The 15,967-nt window shown below is 42.6% G+C and overlaps 1 protein-coding gene across 5 annotated transcripts; it reads left to right on the top strand.

The window, feature by feature from the left end:
- The first annotated feature begins 255 nt into the window (after positions 1-255).
- On the top strand, positions 256-12,709 carry YPEL5 (yippee like 5). Of its 5 annotated transcripts, XM_054630682.2 has the most exons (7): positions 256-387; positions 3,579-3,712; positions 3,812-3,875; positions 4,048-4,201; positions 4,968-5,066; positions 8,777-8,949; positions 10,539-12,709. In XM_054630682.2, the coding sequence occupies exons 6-7, from the start codon at positions 8,809-8,811 to the stop codon at positions 10,761-10,763; spliced, it is 366 nt and encodes a 121-aa protein (XP_054486657.1). In that variant the 5' UTR covers positions 256-387; positions 3,579-3,712; positions 3,812-3,875; positions 4,048-4,201; positions 4,968-5,066; positions 8,777-8,808; the 3' UTR covers positions 10,764-12,709. The 5 variants fall into 5 exon arrangements, with proteins under 5 accessions (XP_054486657.1, XP_054486659.1, XP_054486661.1 ...); XM_054630684.2 differs by lacking the exon at positions 4,048-4,201; XM_054630686.2 differs by lacking the exons at positions 4,048-4,201; positions 4,968-5,066.
- Positions 12,710-15,967: the final 3,258 nt, after the last annotated feature.

The following is a 15,967-nucleotide window of genomic DNA, read 5'->3' as shown; positions in this document are numbered from 1 at the left end:
TGTGGTGTAGTGATTTAGCGGTTACTGTGCTAGTGCTAGGTGGATGATCAGACTAGATGACATTAAAGGTCTCTTCCAGCCTTGATGATTCGATGATTCTGTGATTCCGTAATTCTATAACTCTGTAATTCTGCCATTCTGTGACCCGGCGTGCCCCGCCGGGCGCGGCCGTGAGGCGACCCGGGGCGGGGCGGAGCGCGAGGCGGCAGGGGCGGGGCCTCCGCGGCAGCGAGGGGGCGGGAGCGGGGCGGGGCCTCGCCGCGCTGATTGACAGGCGGGGCGGGGCCACGGCGGGGCGGAGCCGCGCGGCCGATCCGGAGCGCCGGGGCCGTGGAGGGCGGGGGAGACACCGGGTACGGAGCCGCCGCCGCCGCTCCCCGCAGCCAGGTAACCGGGCGGGGGCCGCACTCGCCCCGCGCTACCAGGGGAGGCCAGGGCGGCTGGGGAGGGAGGTGGCGACCGCCGCGCCGCGGCGCTGTATCTGTCGGGCCGCGGCAGAGCCCCGGGCGAGCCGCTCCGGTCCGGCGACGGGCGCGGAAAGGGGCAGTGGTCGGCCCTGCCTGACCCGGTGCGTTACCCGGCGCCGCCACAAAGCACCGGCCTTCCCCCACCGCGTCTCCTTCTCCGTCAGCGTCTCCCAGCGCCGCCCAGCCTTCCCGGCGGGGGCCGGCACCGAGCACCCCCTCCCCGTCGCCGCCGACACAACTTCCTCCCCCGGCCCAGCACGGGGCAACTTTTCGGGCCGGTTCTTGTGCGGGGCCCCGGGCGGGTGGGCGCGGGGCCATGCCAGGGCCCGGTGCGGGAGCGGGGGCAGCTCGGGGATGGGGGGCGGCGGTGGGCCCCGGGCACGGCCCCTCGGTGCGGCGGAGGCGGCGGCGGTGCCTCCCCGTCAGCTGTTTCCTGCTGTTTGTTGTCAGGGCTCCTGCGCTCCCGGCAGCGCCCGGCGGCGGCAGGGGGGGGGGTGGGGGGGGGACGGGACGAGCCGGGCCGGCCCCGGTTGGCTGCGCGCGCCCCCGTGACGGCGCGCGGGCCGGGCCGGGCCGGGGCCCGCCCCCGCGCGCGCGCGCGGCTTTGTGTGTGCGCGGCACCGGCACCGGGATCGGCTCCGGGATCGGCAGCGGCGCCCCCGCAGCCGCCGCCCCCGGGCCCGGCCGCGGAGGTTCCGCGGGGGTTGAACCGCCCTGCCCTGTGGCACGGGGGGCGGCGGCGGCGCCTGACGCTTCGCCCCTCTCCCGGGGCGGAGGTGCCGCTCGCTGCTGAGCGCTGGCCGGCGGAGCAGCCCCGTGTCCCCCCGCACAGGTGCCTCCCGCCGGGAGCTGTCACCGAGCCGGCCCCGGTGCTTGTTTGCTTTGTGGAGGTGCTGGCGGCTCGCTCAGCAGCGAGGCGCATTCGGCTGCTAGCGCTCGGGTTGGGGTTTTCCCGGTGGAAGTATGGATTCCCAGGGAGCTGAAATATTCTGCCGGCGCTTTTGGAAAGGTTCTAAGTCAAAGCAAAAATAAGACTGTTGTCTGTCTGCTTCATTTGTTACTCTGTGCACACCCCTCAGCTGTCCTGCACAAGCAGATGTAGGTTAGATTAATCCAGCGTGTTTATTTAAGAATAAAGGCCGTGTTTTGGACTGATATCGCCATACAATTTAATAAATTATTTGTCTTTGGTTTCTTTAAACAATAAACACGTGTTTAGGGTTAGATTGAGGGAATAACAAAGCAAGTACACACGGTCTTATGAGAGAGAAACAGGGTAGGGCTCTTTCGAAAGTGGTATCACAGAACAACTCCTGATGTCAGCAACTAATGGCTCCGGATTAACCATTATCTTAACTAATGTTTATGACTGAAAGGAGGGGAACTTGCTCCCCAGTTGTAAACATTCCCTCACGTGACTGTATGTAACTGCTATATATACATTATATATATGTAACTGCTATATATATATATATATATAATCCTACGTATATTTTTAGATAGAGCCTCTTTCTGGATGGCTGAATTCAAGTGTGTGACAAACAAAACTGTCAGTTTTTAAGTGCTGCTCAATTTTTCTAAAGTAGTCTTCAGAAGTATTGTGTGGAGGCTTCTGTCATCTGCTACTTTCACTTCCGTAGTTACAGAATTACTTAGAGATGCAGAGCTTATTGTTTGTATATAGATTTTAATAATGACGAGTGAGTTTCAAGTGTGGTTGCCAAGTGTGTGAGGACAAATGAAACTGCATCTCAAAGCCCAACAGAGAAGATGACAAGAACAAGCTGTATTTGTTACTTGCCACACACTGAGAGCTGTACACATTTTTATATATCTGTATTTAACATGGTAATCATCACAAGCTTGAAGGGGTGGTGTTCAAGTCAGGTCATTGGTTCATATTTGTTTACTAACATTTGACCTGTGTTGAAATCTTGGGCTGCTCATTGCACTGCGAAATGGCTTTAGATGGGGCAAATATTAAATCAGCTCTCACCAAAATACGTAATTCCCTTAAGCAAGATTTAAGTTAAAAATTACTTGTTAAATGTGTACATGAAATGCCTGTACACCATGGATGTTTGTTAGCAAGGTGATCTCTAATTTTGGAGCCTTTATCTACATTTAGGACCTTTCTAGTTAATATATAAATCTCTTGGTGATATGCACTTAGTGTATTAGAACCCTTTCTGCCAGCTGGATGTGGCTGGTTTGGATGATGGTTGTCTTTACACCATTTCTTAAAAGGTTGTTTATTGGATTTCATTTTTAATGACTCATGAAATCAGTGATGTCTTTGGATGAAGTTTTGTATCATTTCAGCACTAAAATTAATAAAAACAGAAAATGTGTAGTTTAGCTTTCTGGAAGTTGCAGAATGGATTCATAGACGAAAGTTGTCTCAACTGCTTAAGTAGCATAAGAATAAATTTATTACAAAACAAGGAAATACAGCTTTCTTAAAAACAGTGGAGGAATTAGGAAGGGGAAAGGAGGAAAATGAAGGGAAAAAGAAGCAGGGAGACAGGACTAGTTGCTGATTTTGGACTCTTTGTAGTTAGTGGTGGGAAAGAAAATTAATCTGAGTGTGATACCATTTGTAAACTAATACTTTTATATGTTATCTAGCAAGAGTATTGTGAGGGTTTAAGTTACTCTGTGGGAGATGCTGAGATAGGGGGGTTGTATGAGAAACAAGCACCCATCTCAGTGTGCCTCTGCTCTCTGTAAATGTGAAACAGAGCACCCTGGATTAGTGTTTCACTGCACCAATATGACATAAACAAATTTAAATGCCAGTGTCCTAGTGCTTGCTTTACCTAAGAAAAAATGCAGTTTGCAATAGGAAATGATACTACTGCACCCTGCAATACAAAATTACACTGCTGCAACTTGCAGAAGGGTGTTTTCATCCTGCGAGGCAGCCTGTTGTTGGTGGGTGCTGTGCCCTGCATCTGGGCTTTGCCAAAGCCTCTTCTGTCTTTGGACTGTGTTCAGTTCCCTTCGCAGTTTGATACAGTAGCTGGATGGCTCTAAAGAGCACTGTATGCTGGTCCAGTTCATTTTCTCTCCACATTTGGCTACATGTGGTGGTTTCAATTCTGCATGTAGGCAGAGACCAGGCCTTGTTTACTTGGACAGTCGCAGAAGTTGGTGGTGGACATTGAATCTCTGACCTCCCAAGAGACTGACCACGTGTGTATTTTTGGATGTGCCCCCACCTGTGAGCAGGGAAACCTGGGAAGGTAAGGAGCAACTTTTATTTTTTTCCTTTATGATTCTTTAACGTTTGGTCTTGTGCAGTTGTGCTAAGAATTCTCTTTCCTCTTTTGTCCATCTCTGAGATGAGAAGAGGAAGCTGAAGCCCAGTTCCCGAGATGCCGTTATGAAGTTTCAGCCTGGTTCAGGGTACGTACATCTTGAGAATGTTTCAGTGTGCTTAGGGGAATGCATAACTCTTTGCCAGAGGGTAGAGAATGCTTATTTGCTCACAAAGGAAAATGGTTTTCGTTGGTTAAATGGTGAAAGAGAGGCGGTCACAGTTTTTTGTCCTTTAACTAGCAGCTGTTCTCTGTCGTAGATGTGAACGCAGTAGATGGTGCTGAAGCAACTCTGAGGCTCCTCCTGTGAAATATCCACAGTCCAGTGTATAGAGAAAGTGCTTGCTGGCTCTCCCAAGTGTTGATGGTCCTGTGTCTTCAAGAGATGCATTCCAGGACAAGAAAACACTGACTGTTAGTTTTAAAGATGTTAATAAATAATACTTTGTGTTACTTTTTCATTCTTTATTGATGGTGAAGATAGGCAGATGAGGTAGTACAAATACCAACCAAGTGATGCTTCAGGTGGTTTTGGGTGTGTGTGCAGACAGTGGTCAAAATCAAGCTGTTGAACGTCAGCCCTTTGATACGGTTGTTGCTCAGTGTTGCTGAAATCAACACTGAAAGTGTTTGGGGAGTTTGGGAGCTACTGCTCTGGGAATACACATTACAGCACTCAGCCACAGTGCCTGTGTTTCCTGTCTGTCCATGCACTCACTGGGAGAAGCATGCAGGGAGGAAGTCTTTCACAGAGAGATTGAGAAGTGGTATCAAGGTTTATGCTGTCAGAATAATGTACTGTCAAAACCATGCAATGTCAGCAAGCCTGACCTGCTAGGTAATATGAACTCTCATTGATTGCTCTCCTAAAGGTCCTCTCAGGAAGGTGGTCTGGGTGCTGAATAATGGAAGTGTTGTCATGTCTCAGTTCATGAAGTACCCCTCTCTTGGAACTGGAGAGATTGGACATGCAATAGATACTTTATATCCCATTAAGGAAAGTAAATAAGTCTGCCTTTCTTACATTGCAGCCATTCATTTAATAAAATCACTGTGTTTGGTAATTTGCATGAAGGCAGGAGCGCTAGAACTTCATCACTGATACATGCCCAGTAAAGAATGCTTAGCTGATTTTAAAAGTGAAATCATGAGCCAAAAAAAAAATCTGTTCTTTCCTCAGCATTTGGTTTTGTGAATAACCAAGATCCTGGTCCACTACTTCGGAAAATTCTGCTGGTAGCATGATGGAATTGGTGGGATAGTGTCACTTTCTGGAGCTGTAAGTAGCACTAGGGAACCTGACCGGTTCTCTGGACAAGTGGAAGTTATTTTCTAGGTTTTTAAGTGTAAATAGTGGATGAATGGCCAAGTGCACTTACTGTATTTTCCTCCCCGTTTAGAGGATCTTAAGCTTTAGAAATGCTCTTATGTTTCACAATTCTTTGGTTTCTCCTCATTTAAAAGAGCCCTCCCACTGCCTATCAAAGCTGCCTGTAAGTGGCTTTTCCAGATCATTTATGCATGTGTGAACATAAATAGACGCCTGCACCTTTCCAATTGGTAGTGAAACTATAGGGAAAGAAATCTGCAGCGTTAACTTGGGTGACTTTGTACACACCACTTGTGTTTGTAAGGGGCGGGAGCCTGGGAGCTATGGAAAATTGCTTTCCCCTTGTGCTGTTGTGCTTCTGTTTTTTTCCTGTGTGCAGTAAGTATACCCTACAGGATTCAGCATCCTTACATAAGGAGAAAGAAGGTACTTGCTGTGGATAAAGACTCCTGATTTGGCCTTATAAGTGAATGCTGTGTTTTTAGCTTGGGGGAAGAAAAAGGAAGGGGAGAGTGTGAAATGGTTTCAAGTTGAAATCAGTTTCTCTATTTTACAGGAGAGGAAAAAGCAAAATTTCCATGTTAGGTTTTCTAGAAAATCCATGATAAAGTGTGGCATTTTAAGTCTGTATTACTTGAAGTAATTTTGTAATTTTTTCCTGCTTTTTACTACTGTGAGCAGTAACATAAAGACTTACATAAGGTGACTAGTTTTATAGTGCTTCAGCTGCACCCTTACAGATTCATTGAATTCAACAATCAAAACTGAGGTCAGAGGTAGCTGTAGCCTGCTATTTATTTTGACCAAAGTCTATCAAGTGGTAGTTAAGTGTAGAGGTTACTTTGAAAAAGTTAGACACTCTGGTAACCTTACAGTATTTTAGTAGTTTCTTAAGAAAACATGCACAAAATCTATGTTGTTGTGACTGTTACAGTGCTCACTGTAGAATTTAATTTTCTAAATTTTTAAAATATGTATTATTTCAAGAATATAGATTTGCTTATGCACTGTATTCTGAAAAAATGTATTCTGGTACCAGTTGGTTTGTTAGATTCTGCTGTGAGTTTAGGTTACTTTCAGCTCTTTAAGGTGACATAAATAAGTGAGGATTTTAGGCCTTGTATTAGTAGGCAGATTTTTCAGCCTTACGTCTTTGAATATATTTATTTACACATTTATTTTAATGTTTGAGATCTTTGGGACTTAAGAGTTCAGTCCATGCCATAGTGCCATATCCAGAAGTAATACATTTGAATGTTGCTGTGACTTCGAACTTGCTTGCTAGAATTGCACTTGTGCTCCCTTCTGAAGTATTTAATTTCTATTTTTAATGTCTCTGGGCTAATGCTTTTCTGAGGCCACTGACACGAATTACGATTTTAGGCAGGTGATGCACTGCATTTGAAGTGTTTAGGTGCATTTTTCAAAATGTCATGCTGTGCAGGGTCAGTCTGTGTAAAGGATCTGTTCTGGACACCAGGCTATGTGTGTGTGTTGCTCTTAGTGAGATAGGGACAGGTTTGGATTTATGTTATGTTACCTTCTAAAAGTACTGACAGGGTGAGGATTGGGTTTACTCTGAAAGAAATACCCCTTTGGATGCTGATTCCACATTACTGTAACTTATGATCAGTTAATTGTTTTGAATCCACAATACAATCAGCACAAATATAACATAATCCAAAGTTAGGAAGGATGGCACATGGACCTAGGCCAAGTGCCTTATGGGCATATCTGTTACAATTGCCTTAATTGCTTGTATTTGTGGTTTCTTCTGGCTGGAGACTTTTACTGATACTTGTTTATTCACACTTATTGTGTGTTGATTTTCTCTCATTTTGTCACTATTCATGTTTTAATTTTTTTTTTTGCTTTGGTTGCTGGGAAAGATAAAGGCATATTAGAAAGGTATAAAGCTTAGAGAAATATAAATGAAAACACTTTCCATATTTTGAGTGGAATCACATCTCTAATACTCAGACCTATTTTATTTATCCTTTGAAGAAGAGAAATGGGTATTATATCACCTTTAAAAGGAAGAGTCATGACATTGCTTTTAATTTTTATGTATCCTTCAGATGGGATACAGAAGATTAATAGTGATTTGAAAAATCTGAAGGTAAGGAACCTGAGCTAAAATCTCTCTGTTCAATATTAGGAGCCCTTTTTGTTGCCTCACATTGTAAGAAAACAAAGTGTGAAATAAAGCAATTGGAAAAAAAATCGTTATGTCAGTGACTTGTGATTTTTAGATGCAAAAATGATGTGTTAAGCTCTGTGTGTGCAGGTGCAAGTTTTAGTCCATTTGCTTTGTGTATGTTAAGAGTAGACTTTAAGAAACTGATCCCCTAAACCTTGAAATGAGTTTAAATTAGGTATTTGTGCTTATTAATGGTGTTTGACTTAGAATATTCAATTAGATGAGCACAGAATTTGATTGACTTCTCTATGAACGGCAGTCTCTGCTCTGAAAAGTAAAGCCCACACAATTCTAATATTGCAGTGTGTCAGATTTACTTTACATTGCTCTGCATGACAGAAGCAGAGACAATACATTTTTCTGATTCCACATCTGAAACATAAATGGAGGTACATTTAACTTGTTTAACTGCAGAAGTTTAGTCATAAAACTTCTGCAGTTGAAAGGGAAATATCATAATTCAATTCCTTTGTCATGTTACATCATCCTTCATGATTTAAGTTTTCAGCTATACATTCTGTGCCTACTCACTAGTTCACTTTGAGTAATTTATGTTAGTTCGTGTCAAGTTGGTGAGACACTTTAATTTTCCTAAGCAGTGAAGAGGCTGATGTGTCAGGCACTGCAGGTCATCTGCATAAAGTTTTTTAGCTCTGTTTTTTTTCCCTCATTGGAGTTGCTGAGGTATTTTAGTGACAAGGCTTTGGAAATACCTTGGATAAATTACATAGTATTTTATATTTGGATTAGACAACTTTTAAACATTTGTATATAAAACTGTCTGGTGTAAAGACTGGGTGGATTGTTTATTATGTGAAATAGCATCCAAATCTCTCCTATGTTGGTCTGTATACAAAACAAAGCGTCAAGTCAAATACAGCAGCCAGGGTGCTATACCAACATTCTGAGTGGTGGTGTTGTGTGATCATGTGTCATAAATTGTGCAAAGCTATGGGGAAGTGACATAATAAATATGTATTATAAAAGGTGGGGGTGACTTGGGAAAATTAAGCTATAATTGTCTTGGTGACTCAGTGTAATTCTCAGTGCTTCATTTCTTAGTGCTGACTAAGATGAGTGAGTTGTTGGGAATGTACTGAAATAGAATTTCAGTATTGTGTTAGAAGAAGTGGAAGCTTCTGAGTTTAAGAACTGTAGGGGGTCTGCAAAACACTGAATTGTATTTTAAAGGTTTCAGTTTGTGTTTTTCTCATTTAATGTAATTAGTTTGTATTTATGTGATCTTTATTGGTGAAATGGTCACTTTGGGAAATAGCTTGTCTTGATGAGAGGGTGAAGACAGACTGTAAGTTCAGCAGTTCACCAACAGAGGAATGACTTGGAGCAATCATTAGCTGAATTGGTTTGAAGAATATTCTGCCATATATATGGGATGTTTGGGAGTTTCAATTTTTTTGCTGAAATGCTTTTTTTACATGATGTTTCTTTTTGCTTTCAGGTCTTGAGTAGAAACTTAGATAAGTTGTAAAAATGGGAAGAATTTTTTTGGATCACATTGGTGGCACTCGCCTGTTCTCCTGCGCAAACTGCGACACGATCCTGACCAACCGCTCCGAGCTCATCTCCACTCGCTTTACAGGGGCCACAGGAAGGGCCTTTCTTTTTAACAAGGTTGGTAAGAAGCTGGAGGAACTGCTGTTTACTTTTGAGAAATGAGTTTGTGGGATATGGATCTGTCACAAGATTGAAAAAACTTCTTGGCTAAAGTGTTGCGTAATTACTATTTTAACTTTTATTTTTTTTTCTGTCTTTGAAGTCAAATTTGACATTTACTGTTGATAAGAAACTTAGCTAAATTAGTTTTGTCTGAAATGCTGAAAGACTGTAAAGAAGACTGTGTATGTAGAGGCCTCAGGCCAAAATTTGATGGAGTTTCAACTTCAGAGACTTCTGTAATATGAACCCCAAATTCACTCTGAGAGTATCTGGTATCTGTCAAAGGGTTCCAAAGGTTTTTTTAACTTTTATGCAATTAAAAAAAAAAATCTAGATAATATTTTGTTTAATTTCTGAAATACATTTAATGTAACAGTAGTCTGGCAACTTAAGTTGCCACAATCAATCACAATCTTTTTTACAGACAGTAATACTCTGGTTTAGTTTAAGAGTTTTTAATTGATTCAATTCAATAGATTGACATACAGATGTCAAAATTTTTGAGTGAATTGTAGGATTATTTATTAACCTTGCATAAAGACTTGTCCATTAGATTAATTGAAAAAAATGGTAATTGTCCTTTGCTTTCTCACAAAGTTCCTGAACATATAATGCTTGGTTTTGTTTTAGTTTTGGGGTTTTTGTTTTTGTTTTGGTTTAGTTCTGTTTTTTTCTTATAAGCCATTTGTCCATGGCCAGAGTTGATAGAGGCATCAATAGTGTCTTAACTGTGTTTTGCTCTGGGACTTCTGGTATCCCGAATCTTATCAGTACTGAGAGATTTCCTCCTCGTTCAATAAACTCTGGATCCTGGAGGTTAGATTTTTTTTTTTAATGTTAAATAGCAGGGTTTCATTACAGCAGTTTGAGGTTTTGCATTTCTGCAGTTGGAAGCTGTACATTTGAACCAGTCAGGTGCTAAGCCAAGAAAGTAGTACAGTCCCATCTTTTAGAATCAGCTTGGGTATAGTTCTGACATCAACTTTTCAATGAAGTAAACATCCTGGTTTTGTGGTGATGCTGCAAAAGAAGTTTGCAAGTATATTTAAACTCCTGATACAGCACACAAAAAGGTGCATGTTTTATGTCTACATTCTCAGCCACTGACCCTGGCTGTTTCTTAGGTAATTATTTCAAAGGTACCACAAGATTTTTAAAGAAGCACCTCTTTTAATATTTTGTTTCTGAATTCTGGGACTTGGTGATCACTCAGTTGCTAGAAATGAGTTAGATACATTACAAGTGGTTTAATACAAATTTACAAGCTCTTCACTGGGAGTTTCTCACCCAGAGTTGAACACAGCCCTTTTGCATATTTTGTGATAGCAATCCATGTCTCTCAGTTAAAATGTGAGGGTTTTACATCACTATGAAGCCCATCTTTAAGGTGTTACCCTCTCTCTCACACAGGAGATTTTTTACACTGCAGTTTTCAGTTGTGTGTGGTGCCACAGGCTCTTCCCTTCTAAGTGTGTCATTGAGCAGGTTTCCCCTAGGCAGACTAATCCTCTGTGCTGTTCTCTGTGCCTGTGTGTTTGTCCCAGGTGGTCAATCTGCAGTACAGTGAAGTTCAGGATCGGGTCATGCTCACCGGCCGCCACATGGTCCGGGACGTGAGCTGCAAGAACTGCAACAGCAAACTGGGCTGGATCTATGAGTTTGCCACCGAGGACAGCCAGCGCTACAAGGAGGGCCGCGTTATCCTGGAGCGAGCCTTGGTCCGGGAGAGCGAGGGCTTCGAGGAGCACGTTCCATCCGACAATTCCTGAAGGGGCCCCAGTCCCTTCTCAGGTTCTCTTCAATTAAAACTCCAATGTAATAAAATCAACAAAAAAATCTGCTTACATACACTGTCACCTTAGCATCAGAGTCGGATTCATGGACTACAAAGTGGGAAAGATTGTGAGAATATTTCAGATGGAACCTTACTTTCTTTATTCCTTTTATATTTTACTTTCCCTCCAGCAGCTGTTTGTAGAAAGAATGTTGTGCAGATGCTGTAACTTCTTCTCTCTTTCATTTACATCTGTTAGATTTGAGATTGTATCTTAAGGTACAGTGGGCTAAAAGGAAAATATTTGCAGGATTTTTCTTTTGTTGGAGAGAAATTCAATGAGGGTTTTTTTTTTTTTAGTTTGCACAAACTGATGTCAGCATCAAGTTATTTTAAAACTACAGATGTTTTTTTAAAAGTATATTCCAACTTTTGGCTTAAGTTTTTAGTTAGGTTTTTGGTTTTTTGGGGTTTTTTTACCCAGCCTTTTCACCTGGTTTGCTAGCTAAAGTGAAGAGATCCGAATTTGTGCTGAGTGCTAAAGGTTCAGTGTTGGTACAGCTTGGGCTGGCCCATGTGCCATATTCTTGTTGAGGTTGATTGGTAGCACAGAGCCCATTATTTCTTGTCATTCTTGACCCAAAGAAGTCACCATTCCTTGTTTATTCGTGAAGTCCCATTCACCATGTAAACTGGTGTTGATTGGAAACTATCCTTGAAATAGGGTGAAACTGCTTGGCTTTTTTTAACTTTAACAGATGTAACTTATGAGCATAGTAATAATATAAAGTAATAGCTGTCTGTTTAGTCTTGCATTGCTTACAAATCCGGCTGTGTTTGTAATGGTAGGGATCCACTGAGGAACTACTGTTTCAGTAGTCATTTTTTTTCGTTTCTCTACTAATCTCATTAAGTTAGACAGGGAATTGCAAATCTTAATTCTTCTTCAAGTAGCTTTCTTTAAACCCAGAACTTCCTATGTTAAACACAGCTGCTGTGTAAAAGGAGAAGATTGCCAGCATGTTTGTTCATGCGTAGAGTTATGCAATCTGCATCTCTTGAAAAGATTAACTTAAACAGCTTGTTTTCAAATGCTGCTTCTGGTGTTGAAACCTTTATCTTTCAACTTTGTTGAACGTTTTCATTGTGATGTTATGTTTTTATCTTTCTGGGCAGCAGTACATGTCAGCCTAGTAGTAACTAGTGACTTGGATTCCTGCTTTGTTCTTGTAGAGGGCAGCTCTGTTTAAAACAGTGATCTTGCTTGCCTTTTTTAGCAAAAATGCTGTTCATTAACTTAACTCAAGGGTGCCCAAACAATTTCATTGTGTCTTAAGCCATAAGTTAGGATCTCAAGGGCTGAAATTTATTTGAATGTTAGATATGTATGATTTCTTACCCAAGATATGAGTTGGTTGTGGTTTTTTTTCTTATTGGATAAATTGTGGTCAACGTGAATTAAGTTACCCACAGACGTAGGAAGGGGGGGAACCCCACCCAGCCAAATGGATCTGGGTTCTGACCTTTCAGAGTAACTTTTCTTCTCTAGACACAGCTCCATATCTGAAACTTAAGATGTGGAGGGTGACTATGCAGAGTATTTTTCTTAAATTTTTTTTTTGGTTGCCAAGTGGCAAGTTGGACACCCCTGACTTGAATCTACTGCCTCTTTCATGTAAAGGTAGCTTTGTTCTAGAAATGTCACATAGAAAGAAAACAGAGTAGATCACATACCAGAGCTGTGCTTGAATCAAGCTGCTTAAACAATAGTGTACTTGTGCCTCAAATGAATCAGTTTTTGCACTGAGTACAGTAGTACCCCATTATCTTGTACTTCTGTCCTTCACAGACCCTGGAAGCGCCATTAGCATGGTTCTCTGCAGTACTTTTCTTGTACTTCTGACATTACAGTACAATAAAGTATGTTTTGTCCTGAACTGATCTTTGCTGTGCTTTTAGAGTTATTGTCATGGAGTCTGTCAGCCAAATCACATAACCCATCTTTCATTCCTTGTGTTAAGTTTCTGCAGCACAGTGACAAGCTGTTGACGAGCATCCCTTTCTGTATAGGTGGTAAAAGAGTTCTGTTGATTTTGGAATGAGCCAAGTAGAGCTTCATGCATACCACTTGGACACTTCAAAGCCTTCAATTTACTCCTGTTAAAGAGAAAACAAAAACCTGCTCATTTTATGGAATTCTGGGTGCCAAATGTCTTTTCATGACTTTGAAAAGGCAGCAAGCTAAGCAAAAATCCGCCTTCTGCAAGAAACTTGAGGTTTTGGCTTCTGAAATGGCTTGGGAATTAATGAATTTGGTATTATATATCTGGACCTCTGTGAGTTTTTCCTTTGTGTTCAAATGTTAGCCAGAAACCTGCCAGCAGCTGGTCAACTTCTGAGGAACTGAGATGAAAGGATTATTCTGTTGGTGTGATGGAGACTGGGGCTCTTATTCTAACTTACATTAAGACCGTTTTGGTAGAATGTTGGTGTGAGATGCTAAAAATTACTTTTCACAAAGCCTTTGATTTGAAAAACACATGTGAATTGAATTCTTCAAAATCCCATGAGACTTAAGCAAGTTCTGTGCAGCTTTAAAACAGTAGACTTTGGCTTGATGTTTTTGCTTACATGCTGTTCCCTCCTTTATCACTTTTGATGGCTCTGGGAGAGTTTAGCCTCCTATATTTTGGCTGCTCCTCCTTGAGACACTTGGTGTGTGAACACAGATAGCTTATCTGTGGGGAACAAGGCCATTGGTAACAGCACATCTAGAGACAGAGAAGACATTGCTATTTGCCATCAGCTGCAATTTTGTAGTAGTGCAGTAGCCTGGGATTCTCAAAGGAGGGCTGGCACAGGAAAATGTGCCACTACAATGATCTTTTGCCTGGCCTGTGCTGGGGCCTGAGGTAAAGAAGGGAGATAGGAAATTGCAGTGCACAACAGAGTGCTCCTTGCATTCCTGGAGACCTCAGGATCTGTGCTCCTAGGCTGCAGCTTGGGCCAGCAGTGCTGCTGTGACATCTGCATGACATGGGCTGGATTAGAGTTCATGTCACCAATGCTGTGATCCCATCCTGTGGGTGTACTCGAAACTGAAATACTTCCTTGCTACTGTTCCAGCAAAATACAGGTTTGGGAAGAGGGAAAGTTTGCATGGTGTGTTTGTGAAGTGTAAAAGCATTTTAATTATGCCCTCCAGGGATGTTAGAGGAACTTCTGGAATGACATACATGTCTTGTGGCTTTGTTAGAAAAAGTGGCCTTACATGGGGCTCTGGGGTTGGCTGTGGTCACTGCCACAGCCTTATTCTTACAGGACAAGCTTGTCTCTGCAGATTTGCTCAGAGCTTTAGAAAAAAAAGCTGGCAGATCATCATGGATGAGCAGGTAAGGAACAGGTGAAGCTGCAGTTGAGGACACAATTGCTGGGTACAAGGATGAGGTGGCTGGGAAGGCTCTGGCATTCATTGGGAAGAGGCTAACTGGTTGATGAACTCCATTTCAGACAAGAAACACAAGCTGTGATACTGCAATACCATTCTGCAAAAGCCAGAAACAGTGTATTGTGTTTCCTTCCTGGGCCTGCCTTTACTTAGAACAACAATAAATTTTAAAAATCCAGTGACGCTTGCTTTACTGTGGATCTCAAGGGCTTTGCAGACTCCTTGAGGCCTGACAAGGATGAAATGCTTCTGTCTTTTTATTTTGCTTGGGGCACTGATAAGAATTGCTCTCCAGTCCTAGTTTTGCAGGACTTAAAAGAACTAAGCAATTTTGAGGCCCCTCTCTTCATAACCCAGAGTTAAAATTGCCCCAAAACTTCAAAAGATTGCTTTGAGTGATGAGGAGGAGTATGACCTGGTAGATAAAGTTCCTGTACAAGCTTTTTTCTTGCAGAAAATCTGAAATATGGCCAAAGAAAGTGAGCTCCTGTGGCTGTCCCATTGCATGTTGTGTGGCAAAGACCTTCAAGAGCTGCTGAGGAGCCTGGTTTCTGCAAGTGTGGAGTTCTTCCTGGTCTCATAGTTACTTCCTTCCCTACTTTTCTCTCATGTAAGGATTTCTGGTACATGTAGGGAAGTGTAAGGGAAGAAATCTCACATTTGCCTTCAGCCTTTTGTTTACTGATAGTGTTGCTCTTACTTGAATGGATTTCTGTGAGCTCAGTAAAACTGCTGCTAGGCTGCTGCTGCTGCTGCATTTACTTAAAGGCCTTTCTGGCAGAATATCAGTGAGTTTATCATCTCTCATCCCTGAGTCTAGGCAGAGGTTGTTTGGGAGTGATGCTTGACTGAACATTGTACTCTGGGTAGAGGTGATGTGAAGGAAGACCTCATTCACAGGATACTTCCATTGCTGTGCTGCAGCTCTTTGCTTCTGATGTTATTTTAAGTGTGATTTGCTTAAGTTTGCATTTCAAGTCCTCCTTTGAAAAAGGAGGTGACTAAGAGACAGCAGTCTGTGCCTCTTAAACGTGGCATTTCCCTCTGAAGGACCTGAAATACAGTTTGGTACAGAGTGCTCTGTGTGCTGCTCAGTTGGAAGGCATGGCTGTGTTCCTGTTTGACTTGTTCCTGCAAAAATAAACCCCAGAGCTTGTCTAAGATATGGCCAAAAATCTCCCTGCATGGGAGTTAAGATATGGAGGAGAAACCCAGGTGAAAGAGTGTGTGTGATTCATGTCAACTAAACCGGTCACTCTGAAGCAGCAGAGGTGGGAGAAATTCTAGAGGTAAGCCTGTGCCTTTTCTTTTTGGCTGGTGTGGGTTCAGGGAAAGTGGAAATCACTTGGGCATTGCAGAGGATCTAAGGTCCCCTGATGAAGAGAGGAGTGGGAAGTGCAGTACCAGGGCTAACTTTGGTACAGGCTCTGTGTTGTGTTCAGATGAAGGCAACTGGAAGGTATTTGTCATTTGAAGAAGGCTCTGTTTCTGTTCTCATTAGGTGAAGCATTTATTACTATTAGGAACTTCAATTTGTATAGAAGTGAAAGTAGGAGAACAAAAGACTGTGGTAATAATTAGGATTTTCTAAGCATGAGGGGTAAATGGGAGAAAGAAGGATGTTCAGATCTTGTATTTTGACTCTTCCCAGGAGAGGGATGTGTGTTTGCCTGACATCAAGATCCAGTGCTGTTTCTCTCTGGGACTTAGGGATGTTTAGATACAGGATTTTGTTTTGTCTTTTTGTAAGC

Source organism: Agelaius phoeniceus, chromosome 3 (genome assembly GCF_051311805.1).
Source record: "Agelaius phoeniceus isolate bAgePho1 chromosome 3, bAgePho1.hap1, whole genome shotgun sequence".
Lineage (NCBI taxonomy): Eukaryota > Metazoa > Chordata > Aves > Passeriformes > Icteridae > Agelaius > Agelaius phoeniceus.
The sequence above is the reverse complement of the archived record's forward strand: the minus strand, read 5'-3'. Positions and strand labels throughout refer to the sequence as shown.